Raw genomic sequence first — 17,865 nt, forward strand, 5'->3', positions numbered from 1 at the left:
GTGTGTGTGTGTGTGTGTGTGTGTGTGTGTGTGTGTGTGTGTGTGTGTGTGTGTGTGTACGTGTATGTACACATACTACACTGAGAGGTAAGTGTGGCTTGTTGGAACCTTGGTTCATGTCTTACCTCTGTTGCCTGGGCTTGTCCTTTCCTCTCTGGTGCTCAGGGCCACTCTGAGACTAGAAGTTGCAGAGCCTCAGCTGTTGTGCATTGGTAGAGGGAAAAGTACAGCATTTAGACCCAGAAGGGGTAGAGATCATCCAGTCCAGCCTTTGTCTTTTATAGATGAAGACCTATAGGCGCTTGCCCAAGTAAGACAGAGAGTAAGTGGCAGAAGTGGGATTCAGACCTTGTTCCTCTTCTTCCCTATATAGGAAAAAGCACTGGATTCCTAAATATGTGTGACACATATGTATGTGTGTTTGTTTCTCTTAGTTGCCAAATCTGATTGCCTTGTCACAAGTCCTCATCTTTCTCAGCCTCTGTGCAGCATTCGACACTGTTGCTCCCCTCTCCTTTTGGAGATCCTCTATTCTCTGGGTTTTTGTGACCTTGTTCTTTTATGTCTCATACAGTTTTTGTGACTATTCCTGAGTCTTCAGGTTTGCACATAGTTTTATGTATATTTTCTCATTTGATTACCTCCCAACACAATTTTATAATAATAGCTAGCTAGCATTTATATGGTACCTGCCATGTGTTAGGTTTTAAAGACTAAATGCTTTACAAATATCTCATTTGGTTCTCGTAACCACCCTGGAAAGTAGGTGCTATTATTATCCTCTTTTTATAGTTGAGGAGACTGAGGCAAACAGAGGTTAAGTGACTTGCCCAAGGTCAAACAGCTAATAAATATCTGAGGGCAAAATTTGAACTCCGGTCTTCTGACTACAGACCCTAAGCTCTACGCACTTTGCCACCCAGCTGTAAGATAGATGTTATTTTATTCCCAGTTTGTAGATGAGGAAATTAAGGCAGAGAGGTTAAATGATTTGTTCAACAAATCAGTAGGTTTGGTGGGGGGGGGTTATTTTCAGAAATGAATGTATTATAAAAACAAAACATCCATAAAGCATGGGATAAATATTTTTTAAATCATTGATGAGCAATATAGAAACTGTTTTTTAGCATTACTCTCCCTCACCTAATAGTGCAGTTCTTTGCCTCAACAGTGGATGCCTCTGAAGACTCAAAAAAGAATGAGCCCATATTTAAAGTTGCCCCATCCAAATGGGAAGCAGTAGATGAATCAGAATTGGAAGCACAAGGTGAGCAGAATGCTAATTCCTTATTAAGCTTTTTTTCCCCAAGTAAATAATAGCTAGCATTCATGGCACATTTTACAGATGTCATCTTGTGCATGGGTTAAGGGCAGGGACAGCTCCTGGTGTGTTTATGTAGCAGAAGTTTAGAATCAGAGACACGATCGGCCCTGTTAAGTTCTAAGTAGACCAGAAAATGCTCCCTGTCTCATTTTATGCCCTTGTTTAGCTGGCCAAAAGTCTCCTAAGTGACACAATTTGAATTGAAAATCAAAGTACAGGATCACAGGACGTTTGGGAACCAATTTCAAACTTATTTTGCCTGTAGGAATTAGTAGGTTGGAGGAAATGAGCCCTCCACTCTTGAAGTTTCTCCCTGTTCCTGTACTAATATCGACTTTGTGAGTGCCCCAAGCCAGGGTGTGCTCACGATATGCACGCATGGATGTAAACAAGATGCATATAATGTGTCCACAGGAATATATGGAGTTTCTGATCAAACAAGAAATCTTCAACACAAGCATGAGAATATTAGTCACCTAGTTAATACAGATAGAAATGTGATGTAAGTTTGAGTAAAGAATTAAACTTACATATTCCCATGAGGGGTGGAATGCATGTAGAACAAAGAAATGGCTGTTAATACCATACAGATAAAAACTTGTGTAATGCAAACCCCTAGCTCTAAACCTGGAACTTGGCTCTGCTTCTACAATAATGTTAATTTACCTTATGGAATTACATCCTTTTTCCCTTTATTCAGCGGTAACAACATCTAAGTGGGAGTTATTTGACCAGCATGAAGAATCAGAAGAAGAAGAAAATCAAAAGTAAGAATCTGGGATCTTAATGTGCTCAGTTTCTGGTGTGGGTGCCCTTTTTTTTCATCAGGGAGTGTGCTTGAAATAATAGTGAAGAGGGGGAGAAACTGGTAAGGGGATCATGTTCAGATCCTCAATTATTTTCCCAGCGTATGAGTAGCTTTTGGCTTCTGGTTATAGTGCTTCTCATTTCAGTGAGCTTTTTAGCTGTAGTGTATTTGTTTTCTCCCATCAAGTTATGTATGAATCTCACTTTGTAGTTAAATATGTTAATTGATCAGTGGCATTTCTTTCAGATCTCTGTTATCAAATATTGTATTGGGTTCTGTGGAAAGTGATTTTTAAAGAGGTAGAAGGAATAGCAGTATCATTCTCCATGTTATATAGGAGCTTACATTCTAAAATAGAGTACCTGGAGATACAGACCCAGACACAAACACACAGAGAGTGTGCACTTAAAATACTTGGTAGTGTTTTGAAGAAAATTGGAGGAGAGCTCTTCAACAAGAGGAAGGGCAGGTCTGGTAGTGTCTTTTCTCCCTTTTTTTAATTTTTGTCAGATACTTTTTGATTTTTTCGTGGATTATATCACTTAACACTAAGACTAGAATTTAAAGAATGCCTCAAGGGGCCAAGCAGCATAAATTGGCACAGTGCGTTTTTCTATCCATAAGGCAAAAAAAAAAAAAAAAAGAAAAGAAAAGAAATAGGTGAAATTATAATGTTTTTGTGTCATTTTGCTCCCAGCCCTCCTAGTTTTAAATACTTTTTATATTTGTCTCTTGGGTATGAAATTGTAGTAATCTGTGTTGCAAAATCCTCCTTCAGCTATAGCTTGCTAGTATAATTGCTGCTTTGGGTTAGAGGTAGCACTTCCACATCAGCCCTTAACATGGCAGTATTGGAAGATAAAAGATCTCTATTTAAAAGGAAAAACTTTTTTTTTTTTTTAAATGAGAGCTTGAACAAGAGAGAGAGCCAAATTGGAGTTGGGCAGTATGGAAAAATATGAAGAAGGAATACTAGTGTCTTTCAGGTTTTTGGGACATTTAATGTAATAATATTCACTTTGGTGAAAATCAAGTTTTGCATGATTAGAATGTTCTTACAAGAGAGATAATTTTTCTAAAATTATGGGTATAGCAGTGCTAATCAGTAATAGACAACTACCTGGAATAGCATTCCTAGAGCAAGGATGTGTTTCAGAGATACTTATTTTAGATACAGTAAAATAATAAGCATGTTGACACATTTGCATGGTAGACTTTATTTTTTTTTTAAGAGGAAGAGAAGCCTTTACTTAATACTATTTTCTAAAAGATGGAACTAACATATTAAGTCATTATATTTCGATGTATATTTGATTTCGTTATTCTGAACCATTAACCTAGTTAATGTGTTTGAGTGTTGTAACAGTCTTAAATTGATGAGTAAGACTTGAGATTCCAGTGACTGTGATTTTTTAGCAAGAAATCAAAATCACACTTAAAGCTTAATAACTAGAAAAATAATGAAGAGCGAAGCCAAAAGTGAAGATAATGTTTCCAAAAAGTTAAGTGGCCTATATTTTAAAGTAATTTTTGAATCATCCTGATCTGTTCCAAAGGCTTGGGTGATGATTCCATTTCTTTAAAAATGTAATTCCCTATTTAGTTCAAATGAGAAGGGTTTGGGGATTGCTTACAGACTGATTTAAATTGAAAGGGCCTGGTAAAATAAATAATTGTGCAGGTAGCTTCCTGGAGTATGAAAGACAGTAATTTATATCACTTTTTTTCTCACCAGCACTTGAATTTCTTTGTATGCTACACTACTGCACTCTAGTGGCCAAATCTAGAATGGTATTTTATTAACTACATTTTTTGGGTGATAGAGTAATTGGTTACTACAGCACTGAGGAAGAAACTTGATTTTAAAATAGCAAGTTGGAGCTTTAGAAAATGGGTTAAAGCTTACTTGGTTTGGTTGAAGATTTGTGTATGTCTATTATGTAAATACTGCTTTGGAAACTTTATGGATTAACTGAATTTGAATTCTAACATGCTTCAAAAGTAGAAAAGCAAGATTAGAGCAGGACTAGTAAACAGTTCTGTCTCTGATATGAATTTTATGGCCTTTCAAAAATCAAAACATTTCCAAGACTCACCTGTAAAATATTTTGAGGTTATGTCTCATACCCAGAATCATGATTCATTTCTAAAATTCATATAAAATAACTATAGTTTTGGAAGCAACTATCAGTTTTTTTTTTTTTTTGCTTTTAGGAGAGGAAGAAAGGCCCTACTCTCCTCCCTCTCCCTCTGCTGCACTTTTCTGCTCTCTTTATAGTATATGGAAGGGAATAATATAAAATAAAGCTAGAAATGTAGGATGAAACCAGCTCTTGTGTGGGGGCTTTAGTGTGATGCTTAGATATTTTCCTAAAGAAGATTATTTTGTTGGGAATTTATGAAGGATGGGTTTTTTAGGGGAAACTGTGGAGTCAGGGACACTTGCTAAGGAGATTTTAGTATAATCCAGATGAGAGTTGATGAAACCCTGAAACATCGGTGGTGTGGCGATAGGAGAGAAGACAGATGTTTGAGGGAGATTGTGAAGGTGGAATTGAAAGGACTTGGCACCTGATTTGGATATGATGGGGGGGAGTAAGAGAGGGAGATGGCAGAGTTATACATTCAAGTTTCAAACCTGGGTGACTAGCTGTTGTGTAAACTTGGTAAAGTAGCTTGGAAATGTTCTATGTATAAAGGTACTAGGACTTTTTGTATCACAAAAAACAATTTACCCTGCTACCTATCCTTTTAAGATGTAAACTCTGGATCATAAAATGGGTTAGATTATCTTTCTTTATTATTATGTTGACATTAATTGGTACTTAATCTAGGTTACTGTTTATTTTCAAAGTTGTTTTTACAAGTATATTATTCTTTTAGAAAGTATTTAGTATTTAGCAAGTTTGGTTTTGATGACTGTTTTTGCCTTTTTGTGTATCTCCAGCAGTTAGCACAGTGCTACTCACATAGTAAATGCTTAATAAGTGCTTGTTAATTTGACTCAATTAAATATGTATTAAGGAAATCGTACCTATTTATAATAAAGACTAGACTAATGATAGGTTTCTTGATCCCTTATGCTACTCGGTTACTATCTATAGAGTCCACTGCTACCAGCAAAAGATTGATCACCTAAGGCAGTGATGGGAATAGTAACTTTCCAGAGATACAGAATAATATTGATAGTTTGTATAGATCAACAGTTTGTGGGCAATGTTTTTTGAAAATTTAATATTTAATATTGTTACTGTGGCTTCTTACAGATTATGTGAGATTTAATGTTTAAGAACATTTGGATCGATTATCCATTTGATTAAGTAGTTTTACAAAGGGGTTATATGGGAGAGTTATACAACACCACAAAAGCAATATGTGATTAAGTGTGATTTTTATTACTCGTTGGAATCAAAATTTTTTTTTTCAGAAAACTTCAGAGTTTTATGTCAATGAGAACATATGATTATGTGTTCAGCTACCCTGCCCAGAGTTCTCTAGAGTGCAAAAAATAAACACTTAACACTAGGGAACAATCATCAATTTAATAAACATTTGATAAGCCCTTGCTAATTATTCTGGATGCTTAACGGATGAGACAAGAAGGAATTAGTTCCTGCCCTTGGAGAGTTTATGTTTTACAGACACAGACACAGATGACATGGTTTTTTGAGGGGGTAGAGAAGGGCGCAGATATAGATAGAGGGAGAAAGGAATCGATCTAAAGTGGAGATAGATTTGGCTCTAAGAGATATTAAAATAGAAGATGTCTGTAGGCAGAGAAACAAACACAGAAGCAAGGAGATGAGCACACAGAGACCAACCTGAAGAATAAGAAGAACCCAGAGAAAGAGAGTGGAACTGAGAGCCAGGGAAGGGCTGAGTGAGAGCACAGAGAGTAAGCTGTAGCAATAACTTGAACTTACTAACATAAGCTCCTTTTTTATTCCCAAAGTCAAGAAGAAGAGAGTGAAGATGAGGAAGACACTCAGAGCTCCAAATCTGAAGAACATCATTTGTATTCCAATCCAATCAAAGAAGAAATGACAGAGTGCAAGTCCTCTGTTAAGTATTCTGAAATGAGTGAAGAAAAACGAGCTAAACTTCGAGAAATTGAGGTTAGTATTAGCACGAAATATATGAAAGTACAACCAAACTCATAAGAAAAGGTAGTGTTCGGTAATTTGGGTCATAAAAACTAGATGTCTTATGATTTTGGATGATCTGTGTGAGTTAGATGATACATTGTGGCCCAGATTAATTCCTGTATCATGCCTGGCCTGTGAACTGGGAAAAATAACATTTCTTTTTAACAGCAAAGGTGATCTGTGTGGGGATTGTTATAGTAGCTGAGATGCTGGTTGGTAATTGAATGTTTTGGAATGAGAAAAAAGAACTTGTGCTGGATTAGAAAGAACAGGGAAATTGGACCCAGAAAGTCTGGGTTCCGGTTCTAACTTTGCAGCATACTCTTTGTATAACTTTGGCAAGTGGCTTCACCTGTCTGGGCCTCAGTTTCCTCCTCTGGAGAATGACCAGACTAGATTATAATCCTCTCCATGAGTCTTTGTTACCTAAGGAACCTTTCCCCTTCTTGGAGCAGATTCTTTTTTGCTCTTTTCCTGTGTTCTTTCCTGCCAGATAAAAGGTAGGATATTTTATTGGGGAAGGTCCTCCTGAATCTTTACCCTCAGATTGTGACAAAAGCTTCCCAGGAGTTACCATCTGTAGTGAAGAAGTAATGGAGTCTCATACTTGAAGGAATAAGGTTTACAGAGAACCCAGAGTTTCTTATGTAGTTTGCGTTTACATTATACTTTTCATTTGTGTTATCTTATTTCCTTTTTCCTAAGTAGTCATTGCTGTTGTTAGGTTATTGCAGGCTTTTCCCCCACCCATTTCTCATACACAGTCAATTCAAAAACCACTGATAACATTTTATTATGAGCTGTGCAGTATATCAGTAGGGTTTAAACTTTGGGTGGAGAAATCAGTGATTTTCAGAGTTATTGGTTCATGTGGTTTCCTTACAGTGTGCTAGGGAAGTTCATACTATTTGACATTATGGAAATGGCAAATTCCTCATCTCTTTTCTGAAAAGTGTGACTTTATAGTATTATATGTGTACTCTAAATTGCCCACAGAAGGACTTACTTTGTTAATGCTATTTAAATCTGACATATAATACCTTCAGAGTACATTTTTAGCTTAGTTTCTGGAGGTTTCTTGAATTTTTTTAAAAGTAAATTGGATAGTCATATTACAAATAAGTTTAAACAAAATAAATAGGTTAAATAAAAGGCCTGATCTAGAAAATTCACGGGAGGAGAATTTCATAGTGAATCCTGAATTATGTCATTAAAGTAAACTTTTTCTTTTCTAAAAAAAAAAAAAACTGTTTGGCAGGTGTCATGATAGAGTAGACTGTGACTGGAGCACAGAACCCCACCCCCTCCACCCCACCATTTATCTGGCCTCACTGAGTTGCCAGGTGTGCATTTCTCAGGTGGCTGTTGGGCCTCTCTATATGCCACACTTGGTTTATCAGAGCCATTTTTGATAGGAATAGTTCTCCAATGCTTGGTGTACTACTTTGCTGTCTTAAGCAGAGGATTCTGACAAGTTTACCCTTTATGATGACTTTGGTGCTCTAATTACTGTGTTAGATGTCTTTGTTTTCTGGTTTCTGCCTGTCAGACTGGGATCTGTCACTTCTAGGTGTTGCTATTGTCCTGCCTTGCATTTAGATGGTTGCTTCTGATTGGTTTGAACTGGGAACAGAATCATAGAATTCAAGAATTTTAGTGCTAGAAAGAACTTTAGAGATCATACAGTAGACTATAAGCTCTGTGAGATTAGAGACTATGTCTTGATACTTTACACAGGAAGAAGAGAGGCTTGTGCAGTGTGGTGCTGAGGGAGCCCATGCTACTCAGTGGCAAAGTGAGAGCTAGAATACACACCTTTGGCTTCTCCTCTAGGAGAATAAAATATCCCTCTAATAAAATATCCTACCTTTTATGTAGCAGGAAAGAACTTGTAAAAAGAGCAAAAAAGGAGTCTGCTCCAAGAAGGTGGTTCTTTAGGTAGCAAAGACTCCTAGAGAGGATTGTATCCAGCTTGTTCATTCTCCAGAGGAGGAAATTGAGTCCCATACAGGTGAAGCCACTTGCCAAAATTATACAAGGAGTATGTTGCAAAGCTGGAACTCCAACCCAGGTTTTCTGGGTCCAATTTCCCTGTTCTTTCTAGTCCATTTACATTTCCCCTCAAACTTGAGTCTCCCATGACTTGAACTGGCTACTGAATTCAAGAGACCAGAATATTAATCCTGGAACCATTCAGTAACCAGAATTAATTAAAAATTGTATGTTGAATCAGTGAGTAAACCACACAAGTAAAGGGACTTGGGCTGTCGCATCAGCTCAGGGTTTTTAGGGAATGCACATGGTAGTAGATTTTAGATGTTAGGGATGTATGTCTGTCCATATAAAATCTCAAGATACTTTAAAAACAAAATTTTAAGTGAGGATAGGGGCTGAGGTTACTTAGGACCTATGGTGTTATTCAGTCACTCTTTTCAGTCATGTTCGACTTTCTGTGACCCCATTTGGGGTTTTCTTAGCAAAGATACTGGAGTGGTTTGCCATTTCCTTTTCCAGCTAATTTTGCAAATGAGAAAACCGAGGCAAACAGGGTTAAATGACTTGCCCAGGGTCACACAGCTAGTAAGTGTCTGAGGCAAGATTTGAACTCAGTTCTTCCTGACCCCAGGCCTAGTGCACTGTGATGCCGTCTTGCTGCCCTTAAGGACCTGTCCTCTTGAGTAAATTACATTGTTTTAGTTGGACCTTTGGACAGTTGCCGGAAGTGTTCAGAGGCTTTTGTCATTTCTGGGATGTTGAAGTGGGATATGTTGTACTGAGGGAAGAATTTGTATTTGAATCCTAGTTCCGCCCCCTGATAGTTCTGCAACCCGAGAAAGTCACCTTCACATCTCTAGGCCTTGTTTCATCTATAAAATGAGGGGCTTTGGACTAGATGCCTTCCAGTTTTAAATCTGCACTCTATGTTTATCTTGAAGGAAAGATTATTTAAAGGGAATATGATAATATTTAAAAGGCTCTTGGAGGTAGTGTAGTTTGAAATTATTCAGGAAAATTATATTTAAAAATACCAAAAAATATCTAGGATTATTTAAACCAACTATATGAGAGCATGTGGTATAAGAACAGTTTTAGTAGTTTCAATCCAACAGATGTTCAGTTATTCTGTTCACAAGTCTAATTTCCCAGCACACTGTTGATGGGCTGAGTCTGTTTGGACTGTTGGAGGTGATGTTATGAGAAGAGTACTGAACCAGGAGTCTGGAAATCAGGGCTCTTATCCAGCATCTGCCACACTCACTGTAACTCTTCACTTCTCTCTGGATTTTGTTTTTCTTGTCTATAAAACAAAAGGGTAGGAATAGGCAATTCTTATCTTCCTTTCCAGGTTCTGAAATTCTATAGGCACTACTGTGCTAGGCTTGGAGTCAGGAGATTATGGTTTAGGCCTTGCCTTGACACACCCCAGCTTTGTGACTATAGGTGGGTCTCTTCACTGAATCCTGTTTTCTCATTTGAAATGGGGGTAGGGACTGGACCTGTGACTTTGAAGTGGGGACTCCTTAATAAAACAGTCTTTCTGTTTATGAAGGTCAGCACCTCTGCCACTGAGAGTCCTAGAGAGTTGTCTAGGGCACTGAGAGGTCCAGTGACTTGTTCCGGGTCACATAGCCAATGTTAGAGGGCCCCAGATCTTCCTGGCTCTAAGGTCAGCTCAATATCTACTAAGTAGGATAAGACCTGTATTAGATATTATAGGGTAGTAGCTTTATAGACCTTAAAGCACTGTATTAATGTGAGCTATTATAGGTGTTAGAGACTAATTACGCTAATTCTAAAACCGTTATATTGTGTCTGCAGTATGACAGTTCGTTTCTCATTCTGCTAATCTGGTCTGACTTTTTCTGCTTGAGATTGATACTTCTTACCAAGACTAACTTTTCTTCTTCTGCTTTGAATCTCCCGTCCCTTCTGGACCTTTGACAGCAATCAGTCCTCTTCTCTCTTGCATGTTCAGAAAATTTTCCTTTCCGTATCCTTGCTTCCAGCTACCTACAAACCTTCTAGGCCTGCCTTTTCCTTGAGAAAGACAGAGAGAGACAGAGAGAGAGAGAGACAGAGAGACAGACAGAGAGTATCAGTCAGTCTTTGGCAACAGTAACTTAACTTTTTAAACTTTAGGATAATTATTTCCCAAGTGTTCCAATTTGGTTAATAAGAAACTGTTGCACTAGTATTGGAGCTTGCATCTCTGACTCCAGAGTCCCTAGCTCTCATTCTGAGAGTAGTCTTTTGCCTTATTTGATATACTTTGTACTCCTTTCTGTGCAAATGTTCTAATTTACGTTATATTTATTTGTGTGTTTCTCAGCTCCCTTTTTATTCATTTGCAAATTCCTGTTAGTGGGTTTTGAATAAATGAATTGTAGCATATGCAGTCATTTTAGGTGGAAAATTTTTTTCAAGTAACAAATTTTCTATCTAGTAGGATTTTAAAGTAAGTTCAGGGTATATTCAGAGCCGTAACTATATTTTTGTAAAATCCAAGAAAAGCAAGGATATGTACATAATATTGGTGGGGAATAAAATCCACTATGTATTGAAGAACTGATATGAAATTGAGCAGAAACTAGATACAAAATGCTAGAATATTTTCTAAATACAAAAACATCTCATTTACTCAAGCATCACTGGGTAAGGATGGAGCTATTCCAAATGAGTGAGATTTTCTAGATGGCTGATATTCATTTTGGGTGCCAAAACTTTAAAAGATGAAAGTCTTTCTATTTTCTTTTCTTTTTTTTTTAAATAGAATTTATGGACTATAAATTAACCTTTTCTTGGTGGCTACAGGCCCTTTGTGAATATCAGCTACAATACTGTAAATACTATAAACACAGTGATGTCCTCACAGTTTAGTTAGATGTGTAGGGATATGACTCTTGAATCCCTTATTATTATAACAATGACTCCAGACTACTGTTTTTTAAATTTGTGTTTTTGTCATTTTTTCTGTTTCTTTGACTTCAACTTTTAGTATATCACTAGTGATATGTGTAATCTACTTTTTGCCTTCTGATTTGTGGTATGTGAAACCAGGCAACCAAATTTGCTAAAATTTTGTGGAAAGTAAAAGTAAATGCTATGTGTGAGGGCCTGACATGCTGTTTATTCTGTGAGGTAAAAAACAGTTTATACTAGGCATACTAAGAGATCCTCATAAGGATTCAAATATGGCATTGTCAGTATCACTGAGGCTTAGTATGCAGTTTGTTCCATTATTTGATTGTGGTTCTGGAAAGGTATATCTTGCCCCAAAGGAATGAAATGGTGGTGGGGTTGACTAGCATTGTATATTAAGAAAATATGATTATGTGAGGAAACGCAGTAATTAGAGGAGAAAACATGATGAAAAGCCCTTGGGCGAAAATTAGCATAGGCAGGAACATAAGATATATTGTCGTCTAGCATGCTCAGTTAGATGACCTAGAAGGAAATGCAGTAGTTGAGGAATTCAGGATCATCGTTTTGGCATATTGGTGCAGTGGTTTGCTGGAGCTCTGTTTGCCAGAAGCAGAGTAGCTAATAACTTTTCGATTTGTTTGCTAAGTTAGTCATCAAGAATTTATTAAATGCCCACTTTGTGCCAGCTGCTGTGCTTGGTGCGCAGGCAAATCTGGAAAGATATGCATCTGTAAGAGTTCACAGAATAAATATATACAGAATAAGTATCTGCAGTCAACTCAGTACTTATCATATACCTGCTATGTGCCAGGCTGAGTTCTGGGGACACAGTCACAAAGAATGAAATAATTTACTCGCAAGCTAATGGAGGAGGCAGCAAGTACTTATAAAAATACATGTAGTATATAACTGTAAAGCTAATAAGTATAAATAGATACAAAGTAGTTAAATACAAGGTAATTTGGGAAAGGGCAGTAGAGGGGGCCTGCAGAATAAATAAAAATAAATAGAAAGTAGTTAGGAAAGGGAGGGCACAGGCATGAGGGTGATCAGGAAAGGCTTCATGTAGAGGTTGTTCTTGGACTGTCTTGAAGAGAGATTCTCTAAGGTGGGGTGAGGAAGGAGTGCATTCCAGTTATGGGGGCAACTGGTACAAAGGTACAGAGGTGGGAGATAGAATGACAAGTGTAAGGAGCAGAGAGAAGGCTGGTTCAGCTGAATCGTAGAGTCTGGGAAGGGGAGTAATGTATAATGGAGCTGAAAAGATAGGCTTGAGCCAGATTATGAAGGGCTTAAAAGTGAGGTGAGTTTCTCTTTGCTCCTAGAGTCAGTAAGGAAGTGTGTAGACTTAAGTGAGTTAAGGAAGTCAGATGGTAAGAGAAGAGGTAATGAGGTACTAAACTCATAGTAGTGAGTAAACTCATAGTAGTGAGAATAGAAAGAATGGGTTGGATGCAAGATGGTTTTGGTACATTTAACATTGCAAACTTGGGAAGGATGGTGGTGCCTCTGATAGAAATGGAAAATTTGGGAAGGAGAAGGGTTTGGAGGGGAAAGATTATGAGTTCTCTCTCTTTTTTTTTTTCTTTTTCTTTTTCTTTTTTTGTTTTTTTGTTTTTTAGTGAGGCGATCAGGGTTGAGTGACTTGCCCAAGGTCACACAGCTACTAAGTATTAAGTGTCTGAGGCTCTATTTGAACTCAGGTCCTCCTGACTCCAAGGCCAGAGCTCTATTAACTGTGTCACCTAGCTGCCTCTATGAGTTCTCTTTTGGACATGTTGAGTTTCAGGTGTCCTCAGGATGTACAGTTTGAAATGTCCCGTAGGCAGTTGGTGATGTGGAACTGAAGCTCAGTGGAAAGATTGAGGCTAAATCTGCAGATTAGTGAGTCAGCATAGAGTTAATAATTAAACCTGAAGAAGAGAGGAGGTCCAGAACAGCCTTGGGGAGCACTCCCGTTTGGGGATTGTGATGTGGATGATGAGTCAGCCCAGGAGACTTGGTGGTTACCACTGCATTGAGCTTTGCAAAACTCTTTACATACTTTGTCCTTACAATCCTATGTGGTAACAAGTAAGTATGTTGAAGTTATTATCCATATTTTATAGATGAGGAAACAGGCTCAGAGAATTTATGTGATTTGCATACACCAACTAATGAATACCAGAAGTGGAATTTAAACTAGGTCTTCCGAGGATTCAAGTCTAGCACTTTTCTGTTAACCATCCTAATTCTCTCTTTTAAAAGGTAGCACAATCAAAGAGCCATCTTATATCTGATTCCCACCAACCAAATATCCAACTAGTCATTTTAATATCTTTGAGTTTAGCTTTTTTCATCTTTAAAACAAAATAGTTGGAAAAGGACATTCATATCCAAATTCCTTTCTAGCTCTAAAATTCAGGTGGAAATTATGAGTATGTTGAGGGGAAATGACAGTCTCATCTTAGAAATTATGAGAGGAGAGGAAAGCTGGCCATATGTCACGTGCTCCACATTTTTATAGAGCAGATTTCTAGTGGTTCAGAGAAAGGCTAGACAGGATCCCATGGATTAAACTTTGACATGGCACATAAGTCTGGGAGGGATGGGAAATATCAGTAATAAAATTCTGAATGCAGAGAGAGAAACATTTATGATGAGGTAGAAAAAAAGAGACCTATCTGGATGCACAGGGAAACTCATCATCCAGCTTAGATGTTTTTAGACTTGCATCAAAGATGAGCATGGGCAGATAATAGATTTTGCATACAGAAGTAGGGTAGCACCTTTTAAGAATTATGTCCAAGTGCTCGAGCTCCAGGGCATTGAGCTGGGCAGGAGTAAAGACAACAAAATAGGACTTTTTCATTTTAAAAGTTTATTGGGGAAAAGGGTTGGAATGGCCCCTGTGGTCAAGATGATAACAGACGGCTATGGTCTGGATATGTGAGATGGTCAGATAAGTACCTGTCCATACGTTGATTAATTATTCCAGATATGCTATCAGATGTTTGTGTGTCATGCCTCCTGTATCCCCCCCCCCCATCCCCATCCCCAGCATTGTGAAGCAGGTAGTACCAGTGCTAATTGATCTTTTTTTATAGGTGGGGAAAGTGAGTCTCGGGCATGTACTGTGACTTGCCTGAAGTAAAGTGGCAAAGATGCATGCAAACCCTAGGTCTCATTCTCCCTCCCTCCCAGCTCTGGCCATTTCACTCTGTCTTATCTTGAACTTGTTTCTCTTGGAGTCTGACTTAATTACTCATTACTGCAACTAGGTGGTGCAGTGGATAGACTCATCTTTCTGAGTTTAAATCTGACCTCAGACACTTACTAACTAGGTGACCCTGAGCAAGTCACTTAACCCTGTTTGCCTCAGTTTCCTCCTCTGTCAAATGAGTTGGAGAAGGAAATGGCCATCCAGTCCAGTATCTTTGCCGGGAAACCCAAACAAGCTCATGAAAAGTCAGACATGACTGAAACAACTGAACAACAGTTAGATTTGTATTGATCTTCATAAGCCAGATAGGAAATAATGACAATGGTGCTTGGCCTCAGGAACCCTTTTCTAATTGAGCTTCTGGTAATGAGGACAAACTTTTAAATGCCCTTTTATTCCACAGCTCAAAGTGATGAAGTTTCAGGATGAATTGGAATCTGGGAAAAGACCGAAAAAACCAGGGCAGAGCTTTCAAGAACAAGTGGAGCACTACAGAGACAAGCTTCTTCAGAGAGTACGGGGAGTTCTGTATTCTGGTGTTTGCCTGACTGATTAGACTAATGGCTTAGAAGTTTTATATCCTTTTAAAAGAACATAAGAAATTGGCATGTTTGTATTTGTATTCTCTGAATTGTAAACATCAGAAATATTTGACAATGTTTGGCATATTTAGAATTCTATATTAAAAGCGTTTTGAGATAGGCAAAAGGGCTTTATTAAAAGGTCAGTGTAGCCCCTATCACCTATAAAATTATAATAGATTAATCTTTTTAGGTATGTCTGTGAGACCCTGGTGGTGCCAAAAGGGTGGTATTATATTTGTGACAGTATGAGACGGTTGTTCTAGACCTCACTGTAGAAATGGCACAAAGAGCGTAAAAAAAATTTGAATTGGTGAAATTTTGAATTGTAGGAAATTTTTGTACATTGTTTCCAAGTTGGGGTGCCAACACTAACTCTCAGAGTAGCTCATTACTCTTGATGTAGCCTATCCTTTCAAAAGGACCCTACATAGCTTCCTTGCAGAGAGTAGATATGTGGGTAGTTAGGGACCAACAGTCCCAAATTTCATATTACATTGGGTGTAGGGACCTGGACTGACTACCTGGACCAGAAAATGTTTCTGTTGATTTTGGGTACTTTATGAAACTAGCAGAGCTGGGAGTGATGAATATCATTTTGTCCATCCTGTCTTGTGTCTCTGTCTCCCCTCCTACCCCCAGTCCACTTCAGCCCCCCTCCCAAAAAAAAAAAAACCACTTTTATTTTTCTTTCTTCAGGTTTTCACAAGGCTGGAAGTCATAGAGTAATCTGTAGTGCTGCAGTTATGTGCTGATTTAAAAGTTGTTTGTTTTAGGCATTTAACTGCATTTATAATTGGAAAAATATGATTTCTATGTATTAAAGTACCCAATCTCTTTATCACCTTTATATTTCTGATCCAAATAAACACGAAATGTTTTCAAAACTGATAACTAAGCCACAAAATTGACTGAGAGGTATATGAAGCTTTGGGGAGATAGTGATTAAGAGTTTTGTAGTATATGAAAAATTATCTACTTCCAAACTTATAATTACTCAGAAGACCCCTGCCTTGTTCGTTCCACAAACATTAAGTGCCTACTATGTGCAGTGCATGATGAAATAGGAGATAGGAAGATGACTAAAAAATTGTCCCTGTCCTTAAAGGAGATATTAGTAGAAATTGGGGTTTCATTTGGAATTGTAAAACAGTATGTAGGCTCCCTACGGGCTAGGACCATTTATTTTTATTTTGTATCCCTTGTAATAAGTACAGTGTAGATACAGTGCTTGGCACATGAGTACTTTGTGTACCTCATTGATTTAGGACAAGCAAATAGGAATATTGCTCAGCTAGTTTATGTCTTCTATTAAGTTGTATAAGACTTTTAATCTGCCAGAACAATCACCACTTATAATATGGATAAATTATTGGCGTGATAAGATACTTACTCTTTTTTTTTAACCTATTTTTATGCTTGTATTTAAAAGCCTACTTTTATAAGATGTCTTCTGTGTGAAAGCATTTCAGATGTTAATTAAATTCACATATAAATTTGAAAATCACAGAAGCTCAAAAAAAACCAGTAGTGGATAAGTGAAATTACACAGAATTTTAAATTATTTGTAAAATGTGACAAATATAAGAAATGCTTTTTAAAAAAATTTTTTTAGGAAAAGGAGAAGGAATTGGAAAGAGAACGCGAGAGAGACAAGAAGGATAAAGAGAAACTGGAATCTCGATCCAAAGACAAGAAAGAAAAGGAAGAATGCACACCAACAAGAAAAGAAAGGTGCAGCCTTTGTTATTTTGCTGTTGGGAGAGGGTTGGGGGTTTGGATTCGTGTGACTGTTGTGTGACATTTTCATAGGCAAATAGAACTAAAGCCAGAAGGACTTTGGATGCCATCTAGTCCAGTATCCTCATTTTACAGATGAGGACACCAAGACACAAGGGAATCATGGCAGTAACCTGGAAAAATGATGTTTTTGGTCAGGGCTCAATTGGTTCTTCCCCACAAAGGGCAGCAGTATTACTTGGAGAATAAGGGAGAGTACTGGGCTTGGTTATGCAGCCATCTTCCCTATTTCAAGGTTCAGATTGTATCTTTAGTTCTTACCTCAGAGGAGGAATTTAGTTACAATATCATGTACCAAACCTGAGACTCAAATGACCAAAACAGCTCACTAGACCTTCATTATCTCCCAGATAAACAGCTCTCACAGATTAATGTGCCAGTGGTGGCTGCCTTTAACCTGTAAGGGGGGGAGGATGAGAGAAAGGAGCTGTTTGCCTTCACTTCAGGTCAGAAGGGCTTCAATTAGGAAGAGAGGTTCACACTTCTGGGTTCACCAAGTAACTGGATGTCATAAATTTGCTTCTGTTTGAGCCGTTTTGCAGTCTACGGTTTCTTAATAATTGTAAGGGCCCTTGATCCAGAAGATTTGGGCTTCATCCTTTGAAATGTATTTGAATCTTGGTTACTTACAGCTGAAAGGTTTTGGTAAAAGATGTACATATGCATCATATGACTACGATTGTTCATGGCAGACATTCTTATTCCAAAGAACTCTCAAAGTGATTTAAGAAAAGTAAAACATTTCATATGCAACTTTGAAATTAAGTTCATTCATCTTAAACCAAAGATTGATGCTTTTCCTGTTGCAGCAAGAGGGAAGGTCATCATTTATGTGGAACTGTCTGCTCTGTGTTTATGTTCCTGCTTCATATGAAATCTGGGACCATATCATGTTTGATATAACACGTCCTTACTATTAACCTTTTGTTCTTGAAGAAAAGATTCTATTTTTTCAGTAGTATGGCATTAATAAGAAATAATTTTTAGTAGTAAAAGCCTTAATTGTTGAAGGAGAAGACACTTGGTATGTTGGACTTGAACTACTGATACAAAATAACATTGCTGTATCAGTTGAAAGTAAA

General features: G+C 37.7%; 1 protein-coding gene across 4 annotated transcripts in view; it reads left to right on the plus strand.

Annotated features, from left to right (window-relative positions):
* The window catches only part of U2SURP (U2 snRNP associated SURP domain containing), a 101,402-nt gene that overhangs the window by 54,214 nt on the left and 29,323 nt on the right, over window positions 1–17,865 (plus strand). For all 4 annotated transcript variants that reach the window (XM_027875822.1, XM_027875820.1, XM_027875821.1 and 1 more), the window contains 5 exons: window positions 1,172–1,267; window positions 2,025–2,091; window positions 6,085–6,247; window positions 14,806–14,916; window positions 16,599–16,717. In XM_027875822.1, the coding sequence (XP_027731623.1) occupies window positions 1,172–1,267; window positions 2,025–2,091; window positions 6,085–6,247; window positions 14,806–14,916; window positions 16,599–16,717 (556 nt within the window). The remainder of the gene's footprint in view (window positions 1–1,171; window positions 1,268–2,024; window positions 2,092–6,084; window positions 6,248–14,805; window positions 14,917–16,598; window positions 16,718–17,865) is intronic.

The sequence above is a fragment of the Vombatus ursinus genome, unplaced genomic scaffold, assembly GCF_900497805.2.
Source record: "Vombatus ursinus unplaced genomic scaffold, bare-nosed wombat genome assembly UNPS02014810.1, whole genome shotgun sequence".
Taxonomy (NCBI): domain Eukaryota; kingdom Metazoa; phylum Chordata; class Mammalia; order Diprotodontia; family Vombatidae; genus Vombatus; species Vombatus ursinus.